General features: G+C 40.0%; 1 protein-coding gene across 4 annotated transcripts in view; it reads left to right on the top strand.

Moving 5' to 3' along the window:
* Positions 1-22,742, top strand: part of TTLL11 (tubulin tyrosine ligase like 11) — a 118,001-nt gene that overhangs the window by 35,208 nt on the left and 60,051 nt on the right. For 3 of the 4 annotated variants that reach the window (XM_073314935.1, XM_073314937.2, XM_073314936.2), the window contains exons 4-6: positions 997-1,572; positions 3,623-3,718; positions 4,242-4,360. In XM_073314935.1, coding sequence (XP_073171036.1) covers positions 997-1,572; positions 3,623-3,718; positions 4,242-4,360 — 791 coding nt within the window. Of the gene's footprint in view, positions 1-996; positions 1,573-2,930; positions 3,060-3,622; positions 3,719-4,241; positions 4,361-22,742 lie in introns of all 4 variants that reach the window. The other variant, XM_073314934.2, reaches the window with a different exon arrangement.

Below are 22,742 nucleotides of genomic sequence, written 5' to 3'. Positions count from 1 at the left end.
CAAACATTTGTGCTATTCATGTTGAAGTTAAGGTCTGGATTTGGTTAACTGGTGTAAAGAGCATCTTCTAAGGGCTTGTCTACATGTGGAGTAAGCTAGGATGTGAATTTCAAGTGCATTAGCTATTCCCTTTGTGCAGTTTAAGCTAGGCTGCACAAAGGCAGTCTTGATGCAGAGTAAGAGTGTTCACATCAGGAGTTAGTGCAGGGAAGCTAGTATGCACCAGCTACTTCAAGCTCTTTCCCCATATAGACAAGCCCTTAGTTTATTCCATACCGTTGTGACTGGGACATAGTGAAAAGTGAACTTCAGATTGGAAGATTTACTGTTGGGAAGATGCAGGCAGCTATTTTGTCATAGCTGGATAGTGGTAGATGCAGTGTCTTCAGGACAGGGCCGCCATCCTTTAAGGTTTAGGCTATTATTTCAAACCATTTTAGAGAGCATTAATCACAAATGAATAACAGGGTCATGTCAAGTTACTGCTCTATCTTCCCCCTCCTCGGTGGTGTTTGCCTAAATTTAAACTTGAAAAAATAAGGCTGCTTTTTTCCAGGTTTCATGATTTTTGTTAAGAAAGTGTTCAGAAGGCTTAGTCTCACAACTCCATTTACATTAGTGAGTCGTTCTGCATCCTCACTGGCTGAGGACATCAAGAACAAGAAATGTTTCAGGCTGTATATTGTCACACTACATTAAAAGGAGGTTCCTGGGACCATTTACAGGTTGGGATGCTATATAAACTGCAACTCCTTCTCATTGGTAACTCCTCTCCCACTTTTTTTGAACTGATTTTTGTGTTCTTGTCAACACCACTATGTATTTTCCACTCTTACTTGGATGATGTTTACTTCTGTAATGCTGTGTATTTTACCTATACATGGAATTTCCTTTCACCTGTTGTTGTAGCATTAAAGCTTTTCCTTCAGAAATAAGCAAGGTGTTTTCCTTGTATTCATGTCCTTCTTTGATCTAATCATCCTTCTTTCCTTCTAGGTTCGCATGATGAAAGAGAGCGATCCACCCTGGAAGCCCACTTTCATTGTGAAACCTGATGGCGGGTGTCAAGGGGATGGAATCTACCTCATTAAAGACCCCAGCGACATTAGACTGGCAGGAAACCTACAGAGCCGGCCAGTTGTAGTCCAGGAATATATCAGCAAACCGCTGCTGATTGACAAACTGAAATTTGATATTCGTCTATATGTCTTACTGAAATCTTTAGAACCATTAGAGATTTATATAGCTAAAGATGGACTCTCTAGATTTTGTACAGAGCCCTATCGAGAACCCACCCTGAAAAACTTGCACCAGGTATTTATGCACTTAACCAACTATTCACTGAATATTCACAGCGGGAACTTCATCCATTCGGACAATGTAAACACCGGCAGCAAAAGGACTTTTTCAAGCGTCCTCTACAGACTGTCTTCCAAAGGGGTTGACATCAAGAAACTGTGGTCGGATATAATTTCATTGGTGATTAAGACTGTTCTTGCACTGACTCCAGAGCTGAAAGTTTATTACCAATCTGATATACCAGCTGGAAAGCCTGGGCCAACTTGCTTCCAGGTAGGTGAGGAATTTTTATGTAAGGGGTGCACTCCCATGTAATATAACCTCATCATTGCTATAGCCATTCCTGTAACAATATTGGAGGGATGGTATTTTTTTATGCATAGATTAAGCTTGTATGTTTAATTCTTTTTCTACAAGTTTTCTCTCGAATTCTGTTTGTTGATCACTAGTGGGGATAGTAGTTGAAAATTGGGCAATGTCCTGTGCAAGTTCACAATTTATATTCTCTTCACCACATTTTTTGGCTTGCAGACCCTCATCAGTGTCCCTGAAGCCACCTTCCCACCGCCCTTAAAAACACCCTCATCGTTTCTGTGGGGTTTCAGTCACATTCAAACACTCCTCTTTGAAGCTTCCAGATGGCAATGTTGAAAACTCCAAATCATAATAATCATAGATGCTCAGATAGTGATGAATGTAGTATGAACAGCATGAGGAAGGTCACCACTGGCAGTACATAAGGGAAATGCTGAGCACTTAGCACATTTCCAAATCCCCTACCCTCCCTCTCATTCCCTTTTACCTCTGCCTTCCAAATGTTGACATCTGGATGGCCATCTGTATTCTCCACATAAAAGACCAGTTCAGATTATTGCCACTTTGATAAGTTAGGTGGTCTGTCACATTGTGATTTCTAACTGGCCCAGTCAGTTTAAATGGTTTATGTGTTCTATGAACCAACTCGCTAAACCAGGAAAAATTTCCTCCATCCATGTAGGATTTTTGCTGGCTTCTTTTTGTAAGAGAGGACTGGAAGAAAGATGAGTCTTGAAATGTCCAGCATCACAAATGACCTTTGCAGAACTGTAATTTGGGCAGGTCTCACCAGAAAACCATGACAGGCTATGATTATATTAACAAACTCTATCATTAAAGTGGAGATGACCTCTGAAGCAGCAATTTACCAATTAGTGTCTAATTCCACAATAAAATGCTCTACTGATAACTACACTTCAGACATTTTTTATTTCCCTCCCCACAACAAAGAGCCTGTAGGTATTGGCAAATCTGTATTCTGGTCACACAGAACAACTAGATGAGTCCACAGTAAATTTGTTTCCTCTGCAGGAGAGTGGCAGGTTTTCACCTACCTTAATGGTCTCTATAGTGTGCTAGCAGCCTCAGGAAGGGAGAAGTCCATGTTGCGGTGTGCTGTACAAACCACCAGATTATCTGAGGAAAAAACTGTCACAGTAAAAGAGCTTTTGTGAAATCAGACTTTGGTTTTTTGTCTAAGGAATGGCAGGTTGAGTGTAGAGCTAAGATACTGGAATGAATTGGAGAAATTGGAGGCAAGGATGGTCACTTTTCTTTAAACAAGATCGGAACAAATCTCACAATTGCATTAACAGGCTGAAGGCAAGCAGGTAGTGTCTTCAGCAGGACTTTTGCAAAGGCTGAGCAGACACTGTGTTTTGGTGTGCTACAGAGAAGACTCAGAGGGCTCAGCAAGGAAAGATGACCACACCAAGGAAATCCTGGTACAACTTAAGTCCCCATTGCACTAAATGCCATACAAACACATAGGAAGAGACAGTCCCTGTCCCAAAGAGTTTACAGTCTAAACAGACAAGACAGATAAAGTGCAGGAGAAGGGAAATATTAGCTTTGTTGTATAGGTGGGGAAGTGAGACATGAAGAACTTAAGTGATTTGCCTAAAGCCATGCAGGATGGCTGTGGCAGAACTAAGAACTTAACCCAGATCTCCTGAATCCCACTCAAATTCCTTAGCCAGTCCCATCATTCCACTTCTTATTACAGCATGATGTCATAACAGCCTGTTCATGGAGGAAGGGGTTTAAAAAGATCATTAATAAAATGTTCTGTGGGAATGGGATTCTGCGTGTCCCTACTCTGGGTAAGTGCTTCCCCAATGATGGGGGGAAAACAAAGAATTTAGATAATCATGTTGAGCTCTCCAGCTCCATGGATGGGAGAGAAGTTTCTTTAGTTAGATGGATAACTTGACTACATAATGTTATGTGCAATTCTCTAAAAGAAATCACAGCGAGTAAAAGTAATGTTGTGTTGCGTTATGCACAGATTTTAGGATTTGACATTCTCCTAATGAAAAATTTGAAGCCTGTGTTACTTGAAGTAAATGCAAACCCCAGCATGAGAATAGAACATGAGCAAGAGGTAAGACCTTCCAGCCTGACATGATATTAGAATGTAATTGTTTGGGGGTTGGTTTTTTTGGTCTTTTTGTGTTTTTGAAAGATGGAAGCTGTTGGCTAATATGAAACCTGTAAGGCTTTTTGTAATATTTGGCTTTGCAATCATTGCTAATCTGATACTCTTGAAACATGACTTATTGGAATTTTGAAAGCTCTCCATCATCTTTGTCAGAAATGTACTTATTCCACATCCTGGCAGTTGAGTTAATTATATTTGGGTGAATATTAACCATTTTTCATGTTTGTGTATATAAATGGTAACATTGACGGCAATGATCTTTTTTTCAATGTATTTAGGTGACTTGACTAAAATTTCCATAGTGTCATTTTGTATATGTTAACAGATAATTTTTATTCTTTACTGAAGACTTCTATGCTCTGTCATTGTATATTTATGATCTAAGGGATATGAATAAGACTTGAGCAGCTACGTAATAAATAGCAGCAGTTCTACACTGAACAATTGTATCCTTTGCAAATTAAAGCTTTCTCCAGGAGTGTTTGAAAATGTCCCGAGCCCCGTTGATGAAGAAATAAAAGTAGCTGTCATCAGAGATACCCTTCGCCTAATGGACCCGCACAAAAAGAAGAGAAAAGATAATCAGTAAGTTTACTGACTTGACTTCTGTTTGTCAGTAGTGCCTACCAATAATCCTAAAAGTAATGCTCAAAAGCTTTTGGGTTTTAAAACCTTGCTTTCAGAGTTGTTCATGCTTTTCTAAAGAACTATAGTGTGATCTAGTGAGATCAGATCTAACTACCTGTGCATAGCTCCTTATTGCATACTCATCCTAGTAGTTTTTGAGCACTTTTATTCTAATAAATTGATCCATCATTAGTGCCAGTGATCTACTAATCCATAAATTTTGGTTCCCAAGCATCATTTTTGACTCACAAAGTCAGGAAATGCAGATTTGTATATACATTTGCTTTGAAAGTCACACAATGCTCTGTTGAGGAATGACTTTTCCCCATCTGAGCTGAAATAGGTAGAAATTGCATGTAAAAATTGTTTCCTTATTCTGTGACAATAAACATAATCATTCTAAAGCACAATAGTCAGTCAGTAACTAGTAATACTTACTACTGTATTTTAAAGTTGGAGCTGATCTGGGAATGAGACTTACATTGGAGGAACAGTAAAACAGCCTGCACAGAAGTGGCAGTGGTGGGACAAGATTAAGAAGAGAAAGCAGAAATGCTTTCTGTTTTAATGAAACACCTTGTTTTTAAGCAATCTCTTGGAGCCAAGAAAGGGGAAAATGGTGTTTCACTAAGGAACCTTTGCCTATTGGTCTGTCTCTACTCTAAAATGTCTACCTTTCTCCTCTTGTCACTTAGCAGAAAGCTTAAATTGGTTATTCATATTCTATGATGAGTTCAAGGACAATTTTGCTATCCTTGTGCTGAAAGAAAGAGCAGGAAAAGTAGAATTGTGTATATGTGTGGGGGGAGGGGTTCATATACAGTTGGAAAGTTTTATCTTCTGCTTGCTAAGGAGCATGCAATCAAGGCATGATTTTTGACAAAATCAGCTATTTTTTTTCAAATGTAGTGTTTTTTACATTTATTTGTTGTAGCAGCCAGTATATATGCTGACTGATTACCTAGCAATCTTTCTCTGATCTTAACTATATTTAATTTTAACCCTTAGTAAGAGTACTTCAACACTGAGATCTGCAAAGTGGATCTTATTTTCTATTCCTGTAATTAAGCTATGCCTCCTTTATATTTATTCAGCCATTATCCCATGCATTCATTAACTATATTTAAGTATGGGATGCAAGGTGTAGCATATGGTTACAAATAAGGAAGTTAGTGAAGCACTCCAGTATGTGCTTGGAATACTCACCCATTGAGCATCTTTTATGGCACATTTTCACTGCAAAATAATTTATAATAGGATTATCCTGTGATGAGATAAACCACTGTCTCATCACAGCGTGAATTCATCAGTGACATAGCTTTTCTCAAGATAATCTGGTTACAGATGATCTTGTTACTGGGTATCTTGGTATCATCAGCACAAGACAGTCTTGTTCAGTGCTTCTCAGGGAGGTCTTTGCCATGTCTGAGCTGAGTTCTTAGTATGTGTTATATTTTTGTCTGAATGGATAGCAATTCAGGTGCAACAGCTCTCCTTGCATCAAGATACGATTTATCCCTCCTCTTTGTAAATACCGTCTCTTGTACTGACGATGGCATGCTCCTGCCAGAGTGCCTCTTCCAGGAGGATTCACTCAAGGGTTGACTGTCACTGAAAATGTGCAACAAGGGTTAATTTTGTTTAAAGTCTACAAAAGCTTTTGGAGTCATGTGCTAGTATGTCCGGAAAATAGTCAGTTGTCTAGTGGGGAATGGGTAGTCAATCAAAGGTGGAGCAGAATTGTACTCAAAACATTCAGGGGACTTTAAGGTGGTTGACTGGATGTAGATTCTGGTGGGGGCTGTGGGCCATAGTGCAAACTTCACTATATACAAAGGTCAAGGGCTTGATTCTGATACCCTTTACCAATTTTATACTAGTGTAACAATATTATATGATTCTGATACCCTTTACCAACAATTATACTAGTGTAACAATAAAGTGCAGAACTTTAGCGTGATAGGACTCAAGCACCAAATACCTCTGGGTTGTTTTCTTAGAAAATGTTTTATAGCGTTTTCATTTTGTGACTCTCCTCTCTCACCCATTTCAGCTGGATTTCAGTGAGTGCTAAAATGTGCCTGTTTCCCCTTTCCACACAAATTCCTTCTTTGTAAGGGTCCAGCTTAAAGATTATAGCTAAATAACCAGCTAAAGACACAGAGGACTAAGCAAAATATTATATGTATCGATTGCAATATTATTGTTATTCCAGTTCTTATTGGTTGCATGGTTAGAACTGAATCAGGCCCATTAAGACCAGTAAAATAACATAAAGAAGTCATGTTTTGAAAACCACCCATGCATCAAACATCCTCCAGTTTATTTTTAGTGATAAGTTGTTAATGGACATTGATTTAAATAAAATTTGGCAGTGTATGTAACACTCAGTTTGAACACATGGGAAAAAATTTAGAAAAAAATCGCAAGCTGCAAATGAATGTCATCTTAGACAGGTGACTATTCTGCTTTGGGGATGGATTTGATTTCCCTCTAATTATCTCCTAGATTAAAATAAATGAAGCATCAAAATGAAAGTGAGTTTTAGAAATCATCCAAAAATACTTCATTATCAGGCAAAATTAATAGGTCATATATATTCTGTAGTTTAATTTTTTCTTTAGTTTTTACTCTTTATGGAGCTTTGATTTTTTTTCCCCTGTGAAGTGATATATTACATTGAAAGTGCGAGTTAAGCAAAATCAAAGCAGTGCATTTATTATGCTGTACATCTGATTATCTCCAGCAACAGTCAGAGCCTTCAGGTCCACTAAGAGCCAATAATTATTTTGGCAATGCCAATAAGAAGTCATTGAAAATTTACAGTGATACAGATCAGCTCAATGAGGACCACTAAATGCATCTGTGGACTATATTTGCTATGTGTACTGAATTTGGCATTTGATTAGCATTATAGCCCTTTACAGTGTTTGCCCTGACCCTGCAAATACTTGTACATCTGCATAATTTTTATGTCTCAAAGTAGCCCAATTGATTTCAATGGGACCACTCGTACTTACAATTAAGTGTATGCATAAGTGTTTGTTTGCATGATCGGGAGCTCTGTAGCACACTGAATAATAGAGAAATAGAGTTCTTTTAGTGTAGTATTGAGAGTGGTCCTGTGCTGCCCAATGATGTGAGGTACACAGACGCAAAACAGAGTGGAAGGGAAGAGCAGAACCAACATGGCATTCTCCCTTTCTTCCCCCAAGCCCATGGAAGCCCTTCTTTCTTATCAAAACAATGTTGATGGGCTGAGTATTTTTGAAGTATGTCCTGAGCTGGAAAGGAGGCATGAGATTCCCACTGTCTGCAGTATGTTCCTGTCTAGCACTGGCAGATAACCTTGTACAAGTTAATGCTCTTTTTTGCTGCATTAACTTCCTCCTTGTGTCTGTATTCTTTGTTAAGGGCCAGTTGCCTGCAGAGGAACCAATCATAGCAAAATTTCCTGAGAGAGATCTATTTGGGCAAGAGAGGTACACTATTCTGAGGGTGCAGAATCTACAAGATTGGAACTTCCTATCTCCTTTGAATCCCCAATCTCTTCCGGTTTGGGACTCTATGCCTCTTGCCTGGAGACAAAATCCCTCCGTATCCCGCAGCGGAGAATTCAGAGCCAACTCCATGAGGTTCATCTGGGAAGTTTCCTTCAACATACCCTATAACTCTAGCCAGCATATGCAGTTTTTTGCTCAGTAGTTTACCTACAAGAGCCTAGGATAGCTCTTATGAGAACTAAAGCAAAAAGGCAGCTAACTAAATACATGTTTTCATTGCTCGTTTCCTTTTTGCTCTCCTCATTTTAAAAAATGGGTCCAACTGAAAAAAATGCATTGTTAAAGACTACAGAAAAATCCTCTTTTTTAGACATTATCAAATAAATTCCCATGAGCCAAAATTTAGGTTTTCTTCTTGCCGTAGCTTTCATCTCCAGCCCTAATTCTCCTTTCGTTAGGCATTCTTAATTCAGAACTGGAGGTTCACTCACAATCAGTAAAAGGAAGTAAATAAAACATTAATGAATCCACTCTTCAGTGAGTTTCATTTTGTGCTGTAGTATTGTTTTAATAGATATTAAGGCTTGAATGGACCATTATGATCATCTAGTCTGATCTGCTGCAGAACATCAGCCACAGAATCTTACCCAGTAATTTTGGCATTAAACCCAATAACTTGGGGGCAAAGTTTGTTCCTTGGAGAGCCTGTATTTGGAACTCTCGACAAATCTGTTGAATAACATCATTGAAAACTTGTCTGTTTTCTTGCAGTATGAATATTTACTGAATGAATGGCCAATAAATGCACTGTCCTCCTAATTTCTGATTTGAACCTCTATGCACTTCTGATTTCAGAACTACGCTATAAAGTAATGTGTTTTCCAGGTTTCATTTATTAATCAGCAACTGTAGTTATTTTGTTCCCAAACTTAAGATCTGCTGAAAATCTTCATCTCAGCACCGTTAATAGCCAGTATTCTACTATCAGATCATGAGCGTATTTTCTTGTCAAGATTAATGCGGAATTGAATGTAAAATAAAAAGACGTATGTCCTTCTTGGTGGTCATGGTTAGCATACAGAGGTATTCAATGAGACTCCAACGAGAAACTGCTGAGTTTGAATTAATATGCAAACTAGATACCATTAACTTGGGTTTGAATAGAGACTGGGAGTGGCTGGGTCATTACACGTATTGAATCTATTTCCCTAAGTTAAGTATCCTCACACCTTCTTGTCAACTGTCTAATGAACCATCTTAATTATCACTATAAAAGTTTTTTTCTCCTGCTGATAATAGATCATCTTAACTAATTAGCCTCTCTTACAGTTTGTATGGAAACTTCCAACTTCTCTGTATGTGTATATATATATATATATCTTTTTACTATATGTTCCATTCTATGCATCTGATGAAGTGGGCTGTAGCCCATGAAAGCTTATGCTCTAATAAATTTGTTAGTCTCTAAGGAGCCACAAGTCCTCCTGTTCTTTTTGCGGATACAGACTAACACGGCTGCTACTCTGAAATCATCTAGATCAGCGTTTCCCAAACTTTTTTGGCCACGGAACACCTGGTATATATTTACAGAACACTTATAATATTATTTTGTAGTCGTTTGGTTTTTCAAATAGAAAATTGTTACTTATGCTCAAATATGTTTTATAAAATAAAATATAAAGCAAAAATACAAATTTAAAATAACTTGAACTAACAATTTCTAACTGGAAAGTGTGTATAAAGTAGTACAAAAATCAAGTTCAAGACCCTTTTTTTAAATTACGATTCTTTCACGGAACACCTATTCACATTGTGCGGAATACCAGTGTTCCGCAGAACACAGTTTGGGAAATGCTGGTCTAGACCGATAGTCTTGTGATGTAGTATTAGTCTTTTATATCTTGTGATGTAAAACACATCCTACTATATTACAATGTTTCCTACAGTTACATTTGCTCCAAGTTTGCTCTTTGTGGTTCACATGCATTTCATAACTTTTTGAGGTGGAGTGGGTGATTTGATCTAAAGGAAATTTGCACAATTAAATGGATGGTGTAATGATGCTAAGCAATACTGAAATAAATCAACTTTGCTCATGTAAACAGCAGTTTAATTAAGATAATCACTGAAGCAAATCATTGTTCAGATTGTGTCTCCAATTGAAAATCTGTTTCAGAAGGTTTCACAAAACTTTTTCTTTTTTGGTACCTAATTTTAAGTGTTTGTAGTAGCAATAATAAAGGATTTAAATTAAAATGGTTAATAGCCATTTCTTACCTGTAAGCAATTTATTCCTCTTCAGAAAGCTCTGGATTTAAGGAGGAGAGTGTATTCCTTTAGCAGACTTAAACTTAAGTGTGGATAGCACACTCTACATATTCGCAATTGGATGTTAGATGCAGATAGTTTGACTGGTGTTTAATTGGTAGTCATGTATATCATTTAGAGTGTGTATGCTCTAAATATCTTTTGAAAATCATTCATATTATCTTAGCTTCTTCCTTCCGGCACTGATGATTTGCTTCCCTGTTGTGCCGAAAGGAAATGTTGGAGTCTTGGCTTTTTAATGCTAATTAGCCTGGAGAAAATAGGAGAATTGTTTTTCAGAAAAGAGTTGCAGTTATAGTAACCCATTGTTATAGTTATTGTTTAAATCTCCGTGCTTATTATGGGTCCCATTATGATCATTTGGATTTACATGTTTATCTTAGAATAAGCTGAATATTTCCTACATGGCTCAAGAGAGATACTAAGCATTCTGTACTTCTGACATAGAAAACATGCAAAATGTAACAGGGCATGGGTTTTTAGCAGTGCATTTTCACAATTATTTCATATTTATTATTATTAAAGATATCAGTTGGTCATGGAATAATACCTGCTTCTCACCTAATAAAAAAGATGGAGGTGCAAATCCACAAGTAATATACGCCTTTTATTCTGGACTGAAGTCCTTAATGATGATAACAGAAAAGAAACATTTTAATCTATGGCTTTTACAAAAATAATCAGTTCATCATGTTTGCAAAAACAGTTGTTCATTATCTGGTGTGATCTTGCTGTTGTACTGTCCATCTGTATTGCTTCTTAAGTGCTCATTGTCAGAACAGACAACTCCCGGGTTATTCAGTTTTGAGTTCAGTCTTGTAATTTATTTGTGTTATTGTGGTTGATTTACTTTCTTGGAAGATACTTGGTGCTATATGCTCAGTTCCCACTCTTTCGCTACGTGGCTCTCGCAAGTGACAGATGAGATTAACTATTCTTCTGCTCAGGAAAGTCCATAAATTTTTACAAGATCAGTGTGCAAGTATTAGTTGATACCACACTGTTGTGAGAGACCAACTATAATTCTAATTTGTATCAGGGTTTATTTTAACTGCGTGTAGCTAGGAAGGAAACTTCAGTTAAGGACTTGCAGAGACTCCTGCACAGAAGAATAAGAAAACAAGTAATTGTTTGTTTTTTTTCCAGTGGAAAGGTCACACATCTGCCTCACTCTGGCAACTTCTGCTGATATGGGGCAAAAATAGTGGGCTCTGGGTTGGGGAACACATGATATTCTGCAGTAATGATATGAAAGAATGAAATATTCTTTATATTCTTGGTCTAGAAAATCATGACTGGTGTGGAGAAAGTAAATAAGGAAGTGTTATTTACTCCCTCTCATAACACAAGAACTAGGGGTCATCAAATGAAATTAATAGGCAGCAGGTTTAAAATAAACAAAAGGAAATATTTTTTTCACACAACGCACAGTCAACCTGTGGAACTCCTTGCCAGAGGATTTTGTGAAGGCCAAGACTATAACAGGGTTCAAAAAAGAACTAGATAAGTTCATGGAGGAATGGCTATTAGCCAGGATGGGCAGGGATGGTGTCCCTAGCGTCTGTTTGCTAGAAGCTGGGAATGGGCGACAGAGGATGGATTACTTGATGATTACTTTTTCTGTTCATTCCCTCTGGGGGCCAGGCATTGGCCACTGTTGGAAGACAGGATACTGGGCTAGACGGACCTTTGGTCTGACCCAGTATGGCGTTCTTATGTTCTTGCTCCCACTCTCTGCCAGTGATTGGCAGGTCTAATTCTGCCAGCTGAGCTGTAAACCATTATAAGACGGCTGTGAACCTTCCTACTACTTGGTCCCATTTCTTACTATTACTGCTAATACCTAGATCTGAGAATTAAATAGGCCTCTGGTATTTGCATTTACATTTTAAAAAAGGAGTGGATCACCTAGACTGCTGCGTTTAGTTTATTTTCCAGGTGCTTTTTAGTCAGTTTCCCAATCTTCCCTTCCCCAATGCTCCCAAGTTCTGTTTAAAGAGAATACAGAAATATGGAATATGTAATGGTGTATTTTATATTTATGAAAATAAAATCAATCATTTGCGCCATTGACTACTGATTTATCTCATTGTACATATTTCTGAGATTATGATTATAAAAGGGTGGCTACCACCCGATGCCCCCTCCTGGTCAGGGATACCTTGCTTCTTTTTTCCCCTTCTTCCAGGATCCTTAAACAAAACTCCACACAGTTTTGATTATTCAATCACAACCATTCTTGAGGTCTGGTTTCTTTATTAACACAAATTTCCAAAAAGCAACCACAAAGCAACCTTCCGCTCAGCCTTAAGGCAGGCACAGCCTCTCCTCCCTGAGGTACTGTCCCTTCCGGCTGCCTGAGCAGCTGGAGAAGATGCTAGGTTGGGCCCGCCTTCTTTGCCTTCTTCAAGGAGTATTGCAGGAGGCCCTCTCTCTCTGCAGCTTCACTCTGCAGTTCCCCTTCTAGCCTTGCTGTCACTGAACTCCCTCTCCTCTGACCCTTTATAGCCCAGGTGCAGGTCCACCCCTTTAATAGGCTCTGCTGGGAGCACCAGCTCTGGCACAATCATGTTTCAATCATGGGGCCTGTGACAAGGGTATTGTGACCCTGGCAGGTTTAAGAGTCTCAATGCAAAATGTGTCGAGAAGGTGGATGATAGAATACTGGTTTTACACCTCTCACTGATGAGAAACTCTGTGACCTTATTTGTTCTGCAATTCAGTTGTAAATTTGTTTATTTTAGTATCCTCTAGAACCATTAGTGTCTGCTTATGCAGGTAACTGTATGATTGTCTGCAGTGATTTTATCTTTACGATTGCCAGTGCCTTCCTTTCCATATATTTTATTTTGGAGTCTGGTGCTCACAACAATAAAGGAGTAACACTGCCTGGAGGGGGGGCGTGTGTGTGTGTGTGTGGGGGGGGGGGGGGGGGAAGGCGGGGGTAGGATCTTAAACTTTCCCAATCAACACCACTACTAGTGCAGCTGAATCTGAGCTGGCAGTTTTCCCTCTCCTGTAGTTCCAGTGCACACAAAGCCTGACCTACTGCAGTTCCTGTGATTCCAGTCAGAGTTTTCCCCCAACTCTCAGAGTGCCTTGAACCCTGACACGCAGCACTTCCTCTTCTAGTCCTAGGTTTCTCCTGTGCAGAGGAAGTTGGATTATGCAGTGATTTTGTGATGTTCATAAAAGGGGACTAAGCAGAGACCCACAGCCCATTCTCATTTATTCCTAATTTAAGCTACAGCCTTCAGAGGTGAAATGCTTGTACACTTACTCCTCTCACTGCTGAACTCACCTCATTTTTCATTTTTAAAGATTCATTTAAACATGTTGGCTTTTGTCACCAAAGGATGCGTTTTGTCCATTCCAATGAATACTGCTCCGTTTCTGTAGTCACCCATCGGACTGCTAGCATCTTCTGTAGTCGCCCATCGGACTGCTAGCATCAGAGGACAATCTACCAGTCAGGAAGGAAAGTGGAAACTGAATTAATGTAAACCCTGTGCTGTTATCACAGCAGCCAACTTTCTGAAATGTAACTGTTTTTACATCTACACAACTGGAAGCTGTCACAAATCTCTGTACAGACATCACAAGATGCACACTCAATAAATTAATTTATGGGGAGAGGTCATTAGTGGGAATACAACACAGGCCTCCAGCATGCACAAACAAATGCGCTGCTGTCAAGCTATAAGAACAGCTGTACTTGTTTAAGACAGTATAACTTTAGACAAGTGCACATTGCTTAATTTTCGTTTTCATTTGAATCCTAAGTTATTTTTCCACAGAGAGGCCATGGACCAAGTGCACCAGTCTGATGTTCAGAGCATGGTTCTCTCAGGCCACATCTGGCTTTAACTTTACATGGGTGCTCTAGAACCCCAATCTGCTCCTTTTATCTTCAACCTCCAATTTTTCATTTGTGCTCTTGACATGTTCCTCTGTCATCACCCTCTAGTAGACCACATCTTCTAGAACAGTGATTCCCAAACTTGTTCCACCGCTTGTGCAGGGAAAGCCCGTGGCGGGCTGGGCTGGTTTGTTTACCTGCCACATCCGCAGGTTCGGCCCATCGCGGCTCCCAGTGGCTGTGGTTCGCTGCTCTGGGCCAATGGGAGCCGCTGGAAGCGGCGGCCAGTATGTCCCTCAGCCTGTGCTGCTTCCAGCAGCTCCCATTGGCCTGGAGCAGCGAACTGCGGCCACTGGGAGCCACGATCAGCTGAACCTGCGGACGCGGCAGGTAAACAAAGCGGCCCGGCCCGCCAGGGGCTTTCCCTGCACAAATGGCGGAACTAGTTTGGGAACCACTGTTCTAGAACCATTACAATAGTAGCTAGTGAATCAGTCTACAACGGGGCTGGTGTAGCAAAATCTTATCTAAACCAAAATTTGTGGCACAGATCTGGTTTGTGGTTTTGTATACTTGGCTTGCAGGGTCACTCAGTCAAACCCACTATTTAAAGGCATTCTCTCTATTGCTACTTACAGCACTGTTTGTTGAAGACTGAATTCATCTACTACAGGTTCCATAAAGCCAACGAGCTACTCTTTACTGCTGCCTAAGCTGTTTTTTTTAACCCCTGTTAATAATTAGTTTTTTTCCCTTCAAGGAATACTCTACCTCATCTCCAAAGAAAATAACCCTGCCAGTATAAATGGATTTTACAGTTAGGGAGCTGGCCAGGATATGAAAACCATGCTGTGAACACAATGGAATGAAATAAGAGAGAGAAAATTAGCAGTCACTGTATACAGCTGAGATCATTTAAAACGAAAATCCCCTTGAGCGTGTAGTGTGAAACCATGGTGTGCTAGTACCTCCTGTTAGACCCTAGTGTTATGCTGGAATTAAAAATAGAGGTAATACAAATTTAATGTTTTGGATCATTGTTAAATAGGGAAGTAAAGGCATACATTAAAAAATAACGGGCCTGACTCACCACTGTGTTGTTTCATTTCTGGGCTGGTGTGATTCCATTAGAACTGGAGCAACACAGTGGTGAATTAACCTAGTGTTCAAAAAGTAGAAGTCCTGATGTTAGGATCCATCTTATGGGAGCTTATTATGCTAATTGGCAAATATTTAAAGATTCAGTATAATTTAAGGGGAAAGTTTAAGACTTCCTGATATGTTTATAAGAGTTCTCAAAATTAAACTCTAGGTTAGCTTACATCTATACCATAGTTTGATTTATCTTTAATTATAATATTTGAACATCAGTTTTTGACAGATAAAGTAATGGCATTAATTCTGGTGTGTTGCTGAGTTAAAGAAATGAAAATTGTAAAAGGTGTATTATTATTTTGCTACTATTAATTGGCCTATTTACAGTGTAGCATGATACAAAATTAAACCAATGTTGGCACATTTCTGTTCAATTTTTTTGCTTCTTCATTAACTGGAAAAAGGGCTGAGTTTGCATGCCCTACACAAAAAAGCTTTTCTGGCATAAATTGTACATTTTTTGGGCCCATTATCAGAGACAAATAGTTTCAAGCAAGTTACCGGCATGCACCCAGCTTAATAAAGGAAGAGCTATACAGTAGTTGCATTGATCTATCAAGAGATTTGGATTGATTGTCTGAAGCTACATTCTGAGCAGCTGTGCCTTTTGATGTCATAGATTTGCACTAGCTCCTAATAGTTAAGTGGATGAGACTTCATCACTGAAGGTCACAGAAATGATCCCTACACCCATTATGTTATATCCTGTCCTGGCTTGTTGCTGCATTAGACAAGCACTGCTGCAGTAGAACTATGTTATAGATCAAAAAAGACCTTACTTCCATATGCTGCATTCTGATGCCCTCCACCCTAAGATTCAGTCCATCTCAGTTTGGTTTTCCATGTTGCTCTTTCTCAAACAGGACTCATCTCTTCACCTAATACTTAGTGTAAGTGCCCTGTTACAAAATTCTGTACTACTCTGAGTTGATGGCCATTGAATACTGGGCTGCTCGATACCCAGTCTGCTTCACTACAACAGACCGCTGAATTTTCATCCTTTGTTTCTTCTGCGTCCATGAAGGCCAGGAGTTATAGAACTACACAGGAGCATGCTCTTTCACATTCCACTACATGTAAGTTTCCTCAAGGGTGGTTTTGTAGCTCATCAAGACAATTCCTGATAGATAAGTGCATTGCTTCATGTCCTTGTGCAATCAGTGCTTTGCACTGTGCTCACTCTGCAGCCATACATACTTAGCTGCTACTTCCTTTTTCTTATTGTTACTATCCATTTACCACATTATCATGCATTCTTCCGTTCTTCTTTTACCACTCGTATAATCTTGGCATTTTTGTTGCTGATGTTAGAGTCCCCTTTTCTACTTTCAGAATTCATATTCTTAGCTATGGTACTGGAAGCAATTAAAGAGTCATCATGTCTATATTCTGTTTAGAACCTTTAGCACAGTGGTTCTCAACCAGGGGTCTGGGGCCCCCTGAGGGGGACGCAAGCAGGTTTCAGGGGGTCCACCAAGCAGGACCAGTGATAGACTTGTTGGGGCCCAGGGCAGAAAGCTGAAATCCCACTGCAAGAGGCTGCAGCATGGGGCCCTGAGCCCCCCCGACCTGGGGCTGAAGCAGTTTAGCTTCATGCAGTTTAGCAACTTAGCTTCATGATGCCCCCTGTGACATGGGGCCACTGTTCCCTCTAAGCTGTGTGCACACACAGATCCTAAACCCCACGCACACGGCGAAACACCGTGCACATAAAAATTTGCACAGAAGCACAAAAATTTGCACAGAAGAAATTTTTTGCGCACACAGCCTGTCAAAAATTAGAGGGAACATTGCATGGGGCCCTGGGCAATTGCCCTGCTTGCTACCTCTTAACGCTGGCCCTGGCTTTTATATACATCACTCCATGCATCTGAAGAAGTGGGTTTTTTACCCACGGACGCTTATGCCCAAATAAATTTGCTAGTCTTTAAGGTACCACCGGACTTCTCGTTGTTTTTTACAGAAATCTTTGTTCTCTTGTTCTTCTTTAGAAATCTGGTCAAGTTTCTAGCTACTCAAGTGCTTCTCAAGGAATTTTCTACCCTCCAGTTCTCCATTCCAAGTCATATTTCTGCTTTAAAGTGGACAAAGCGCATCCACATTGCTCTTTTGACATTGGACTCTCTAAGCCCTTTAATGTTAACATCTTACTGTTTTTCTAAATGTGACCCAGTTTTCTGTTCAGGAGCTCTCTGGCATACAGTTTCTTGAGTACACTGAGCAGACCCTTTTTCCTCCCTACATGGTTTGTGTTTTTCCTTCATCAGTCAATCTGCCAAATTCAGTATCATTCCTTCTCTGTTTCCTTTACTCATTCAGTCAGCTTCTGAGTTAGCCATATGGAGAGGAACATTCACAAGTGACCCTTTGTCTCAAGTGTCTTGAAGCAAATCGGTGAAATCTGTTAACCTTGTCTTTCTGTACTGTACAGAGACTAGGGTGATGGGTAACTTAAAACTTATATCAATTAATGCTTGAGCAGTACTAGCCTGAATTACTGTGTTTAAAAGTGTGCGAAGCAAATCTAGTAGATGCCTAGGTACCATCTTTCTCCAGAATTGCTTCTCCATTCTTATTCGTCCTTCAGTCTCAAGAGTTTTTTGTCTGGGCTTCCATTGATTAATTACAGACTTAAAATAGTTCCCTTATAACGATCATCTCCAAGTTTAAGAATTTGTGAAATGGAGGAGGAGCAGATGATGCTGGTGGTGGGCATGGTGGCAGCGGTATATTAATGCCTAGGCCGGCAAATTTGCAGGGGCAGCAAATTTATAATAGCAGCCAGAGGCTGCTTCCCCCATTGCCGGTTTGTGCCCTATGCCCCCACCCCAACTCCACCCATTCCCTGCCCCTTCCCTGCCTCTATTGGTCCCCTTCCCCAAATCCCCACCCAGGCCCTGCCTCCTCTCTTGAGCGCGCCAAGTTCCCCCCTCTTTCCCATCCTTCGCAAAGCTGTTTCGCACACAAGCACTGGCAGGGAGCGGGGAGAAGCAGGACCCGGCGGTGTGCTCAGGGGAGGAGGAGGAGTGGAGCTGAGCTGGGGGGTGGCAATTATTTCAGGGCTTAGGGGTGGCAAAATCTTGAATCCGCCACTGCATGGTGGTAGGGGGTTGTTTGACAATGGCTTGGAAAGCCACTTGATGGGAGAAGGTTACTACAACAAGCACTGCAATCTTCAATTAAAAAGTACAGCAAATAATTTGTACATGCCCTGGAACTAAATGTAATGTGGAGAAGAAGAGATCTGCTAATAGAGAGATGGATTTAACTCACATTTAATCTGTCATGTTTTAATGGACAAAATTTGCAGTTCAGTTAGCTACATCTGGACAGTAATAGATTTAAGTCTTCAGAAATAAATAAAATTATATCCCTAGCATTGATATATTCAATAATCCACATAAATACTTTCCTCTATCAAACCATCATAGGTATTTTTAAAAGAGGAAGATTGCTTTTGTGATTAAGACATTGGACTGAACTCAGGAGATGCAAATTAAATTTCCATCTCTCTCACAGGCTTCTTGTGTGATGTTGGCCAAATCATTTAATTTCTCTGTGCCTCAGTTCTACATTGAAGTGGTGGGGATAATAGTGCTTTCCACTCTTTCTCTTGTCTGGTTAGAGTGTAAGTTTTTCAGGGTAGGGATTGCCTCTCACTCGCTGTATACTGTGCCTAGCAGAATGGGGCCCAGTCTCAGTTTAGGTGCTACTGTAATGTAGATAGGAATTAATAATTATTAATAACTTTGCACTGTTAGTAATTTTGCAGTAAAACTTACAAATTTTCAAAAAGGAAAGTGTAAGGTGAGACTGTGCACTCTTCTCTTGTCCTCAACGATATCTACTAACCCTTCCCAGGCATACTTTCATTTTGCCATCTTAGAATCATAGACTCCTAGACTTTAAGGTCAGAAGGGACCATGATGATCGTCTAGTCCGACATCCTGCACAATGCAGGCCATGGAATCTCACCCACCCACTCCTGTAACAAACCTCTCACCTATGTCTGTGCTACTGAAGTCCTCAAATCGTGGTTTAAAGACTTCAAAGTGCAGAGAATCCTCCAGCAAGTGACCCATGCCCCACGCTACAGAGGAAGGCAAAAAACCCCCAGGGTTTCTGCCAATCTGCCCTGGAGGAAAATTCCTTCCCGACCCCAAATATGGCAATCAGCTAAACCCTGAGCATGTGGGCAAGACTTCCCAGCCACCCAGGAAAGAATTCTTCGTAGTAACTCAGATCAGTAGTTACTGATTATTTGCACCTTATATCCACTCCGTTTGTGCTCTCTAGTTACTGCCCACAGTTCCTGTAATCTTTACATTTTTTTTTAACAACACCTTAAATCGGTACCTTAAGCACCATTTTGAGCACATTTTCATCTTGACATTACAATAAAACAGAGGGTGTCTCCTCAGAGTTATCCACACAAAGTGCAATGAGGTTGTTTTCACAATTTCATTCTCATTTTGACTGTTCTTTCTTTAGGAAGTCAGAGGTCTAATGAATTGTCACTCAGACTCACATAAATATTGCACTAAATTGCTGCAAGCTCGACAACAGATTCATTTAGGATTAAGAAAAGGAGTACTTGTGGCACCTTAGAGACTAACCAATTTATTTGAGCATAAGCTTTCGTGAGCTACAGTTCACTTCATCGGATGTAGCTCACGAAAGCTTATGCTCAAATAAATTGGTTAGTCTCTAAGGTGCCACAAGTCCTCCTTTTCTTTTTTTGCGAATACAGACCAACACGGCTGCTACTCTGAAACCTGTCATTTAGGATTGTGACTGTCTTAATTCTCACCACTGCATAAGACTTCTGCTATCAACAATCCACTTTTCTTCAAGGTTTTCTGGGTATTCATATGCAATGTTCTGAACATTTATTTATGATTTTTAAAGTCACTACATTAACTCCTGTATATAGACAGAGAGTGAATTCAGTTTTATTTTGAATCTCTGAAATGACCCCATGTTGAGGGACAGCTGGAAGCGCTTAGAACATACCAAGCAAGCAAGACAAATGACAGGCCCAGTTCATTTAAAAATGTTAATAGACAAGAATTGATGAGAGTTGCAGAATTTTAAAAGGTTTCGTTTTCAGCACAGTGCAATTAATTGGCCCAAAAATGTACCATACGTTTGCAGTAATTGGTATGCTGCAGTGCCCTTAGTTCTAGTGTTAACCTCAGTCTGTTTTTATGTTATCAGATTGGGAAAGGAGACCTGCTTGTCCAATTAGAGTTGAATCATAATGTCTTGAGAAACAGCTAATTTAATTAAATTTTTATTGGCATCTGTTTTCCTTTCTTTTTACTTTTCATTCTCATATTAAAAGTTTCTGCTTTTGAAAATGAACTAGAGAACGTAACCTGTTCAAAATTAAACATGTTTCCATACAGTGTAAACTGGTCAGTCATCCTGCTTTATCACAAAAATAGAATTAAATCATAGCTATTTTCATATTATTAGATTTTAAGTTGATCATTATTAAGCTTTTTGGCTTCCCCTTCCCTCCCTGTGATTCTCCAATGGGAACAATACTATGGGATATAATGTATAGGCAGGAAAGGTGCTCACATTCCTCCCTTCCATCCCTTCAGTCTCTTGTAGTCCAGCCACAAAAATTCTCTGTAACCTATGGGTCTGTGCAGCAAATGGTGGTTTGGCAAAGAAGAAGCTGGGAGAAAATGGAGAACAGCCATCCTAAGCAGCATAAAAAGCCAGTGGGGCTGCAGGGATATATAAATGAGGGCAGAGCATGGCTCTTTGTGTACATACAGTGAACTGAGATATAAACAAGTCAAATATTGTGCCCTGCTTTATGATACTATCTTGCAAACACTTACAACTAGTGTAGCACTCAGTAGCATAAGCAATCTTTTTGATTTCAGTGTGCTCATGATAAACAGTACGGGTTTGTAGTATTGGACGCTGTTTAGCATCTGAGGCCATAAGTAAAGTGTTGATACCAGTTTTCCACGAACTCTTGCTCCAACTTCTGTTGAACCAGACCAAGATGAGCTGCTCGTTTTGATCTGCCAAACATGCATCGGAAAGCAAGGACATGGTGTGAGTTGAATATTAAATACCAACGTATTTAAGAGCATAATGCCAAAGTTGCAGATTGGCTGTGTCTCCTTTTACACAGACAGTAATTATATGGTAGCCTATTACAGAGTATTTATAATTAAGCTACCAGTATTTTTCATTTAAAGCTGGTTTTCATTTTAGAATTCATTAACCGATGCAAAGGATTTCTTTCACAGTCCTGTGATTGCATATGGATTTTTCTCAAAATGTTAATAATCATTTTGAGTTCAATATCAATAAATATTGACTTTGCCCAGCTTTGCAGCATTATGGACTCAATCCTGCCATCTTTACAGAGGCCTCAATACAACAAAGCACTTCAGCACATGCTGAAATGTTTTGCTGAATAGGGATTGTTTGCTGAATAAGGGCCTCAGCCCTTGCTGATTGCAAACTTCCACTGAAAGAAATGGGAATTTAAACTAAGTACAATCACGAATTTGAACTTGTGATATTTGCTTTCTTACCCTGGAAGTGATGAAAGAAAATTAACCATTTAGGCCAGGATTTGTCAATGCAGTACCACATGTGCATAAGTGCTTTACTGAACTGAGACAGAAAAATTGGTGTAGCTCGTAAGACTCGTGGATCTTCCTTTCACACTAAGGAAGGCCTGCTGATTTAACACAATGGAGAAATATCTAACTCCAGCATTCCGGACTCTTGGTGTACTACCTCAAAGCTGCACCTTTTCAAGCTGAGAGGGGTTAATGTCACTGGATTTAGCAAGGGCTTAATGTCTAATTTATTTTCAGTGTGGCTCTGCTTCTTCCTTGTCTCTTGGCTTCAGGGTATGTCTGTACTGCAGCTGGGAGATGTGATTCCCAGTGTGGGTAGACAGACTCATGCTAGCTCAGCTTGAGCTAGTGTGCTGAAAATAGCAGCGTGAACATTGCTGCACAGCTGGCGGCTCTGGCTGGCCACGCAGGCTTGGACCTTGGGGGTTGGTCGGGCTTCGGCTCAGGGGACTTTGGGGAAGGGGTTGGAATGGGGGCGGGGAAGGGGTGGAGTTGGGACAGGGGGCGGGGGCGAGCAAATTCCCTGCCCCCGGAGTGTCCTCTTTTTTGAATGTTCAAATATGGTAACCCTAGCCCAGGAATCTGAAGTGTCACTGAGGAGCCAGTTAGGAAAGTAACTTTCTGCCTATGAAATTGATTTGATTAAAATGTACTTTGTCCCTTCTGTGGGGAAAAAAAAATCATGCCTTGGCTCACATTCTGCAAATGCCATCTCATCTCTTTCTCAGCCATAATGTATTAATCACAGCCTGTCTGGCGCCCGAAAGGAGAAGAAAAATGAACAGATGTTTTCGGTGTTGGGGAGCTGCTCAGCCTTTTTAAAAAATTCATACATTTTTACGAGATATGCGGTGTCTTTCTTTCCAGGTCTGGCATAA

This window comes from Lepidochelys kempii, chromosome 16 (assembly GCF_965140285.1).
Source record: "Lepidochelys kempii isolate rLepKem1 chromosome 16, rLepKem1.hap1, whole genome shotgun sequence".
Taxonomy (NCBI): Eukaryota; Metazoa; Chordata; order Testudines; family Cheloniidae; genus Lepidochelys; species Lepidochelys kempii.
The sequence above is the reverse complement of the archived record's forward strand: the minus strand, read 5'-3'. Positions and strand labels throughout refer to the sequence as shown.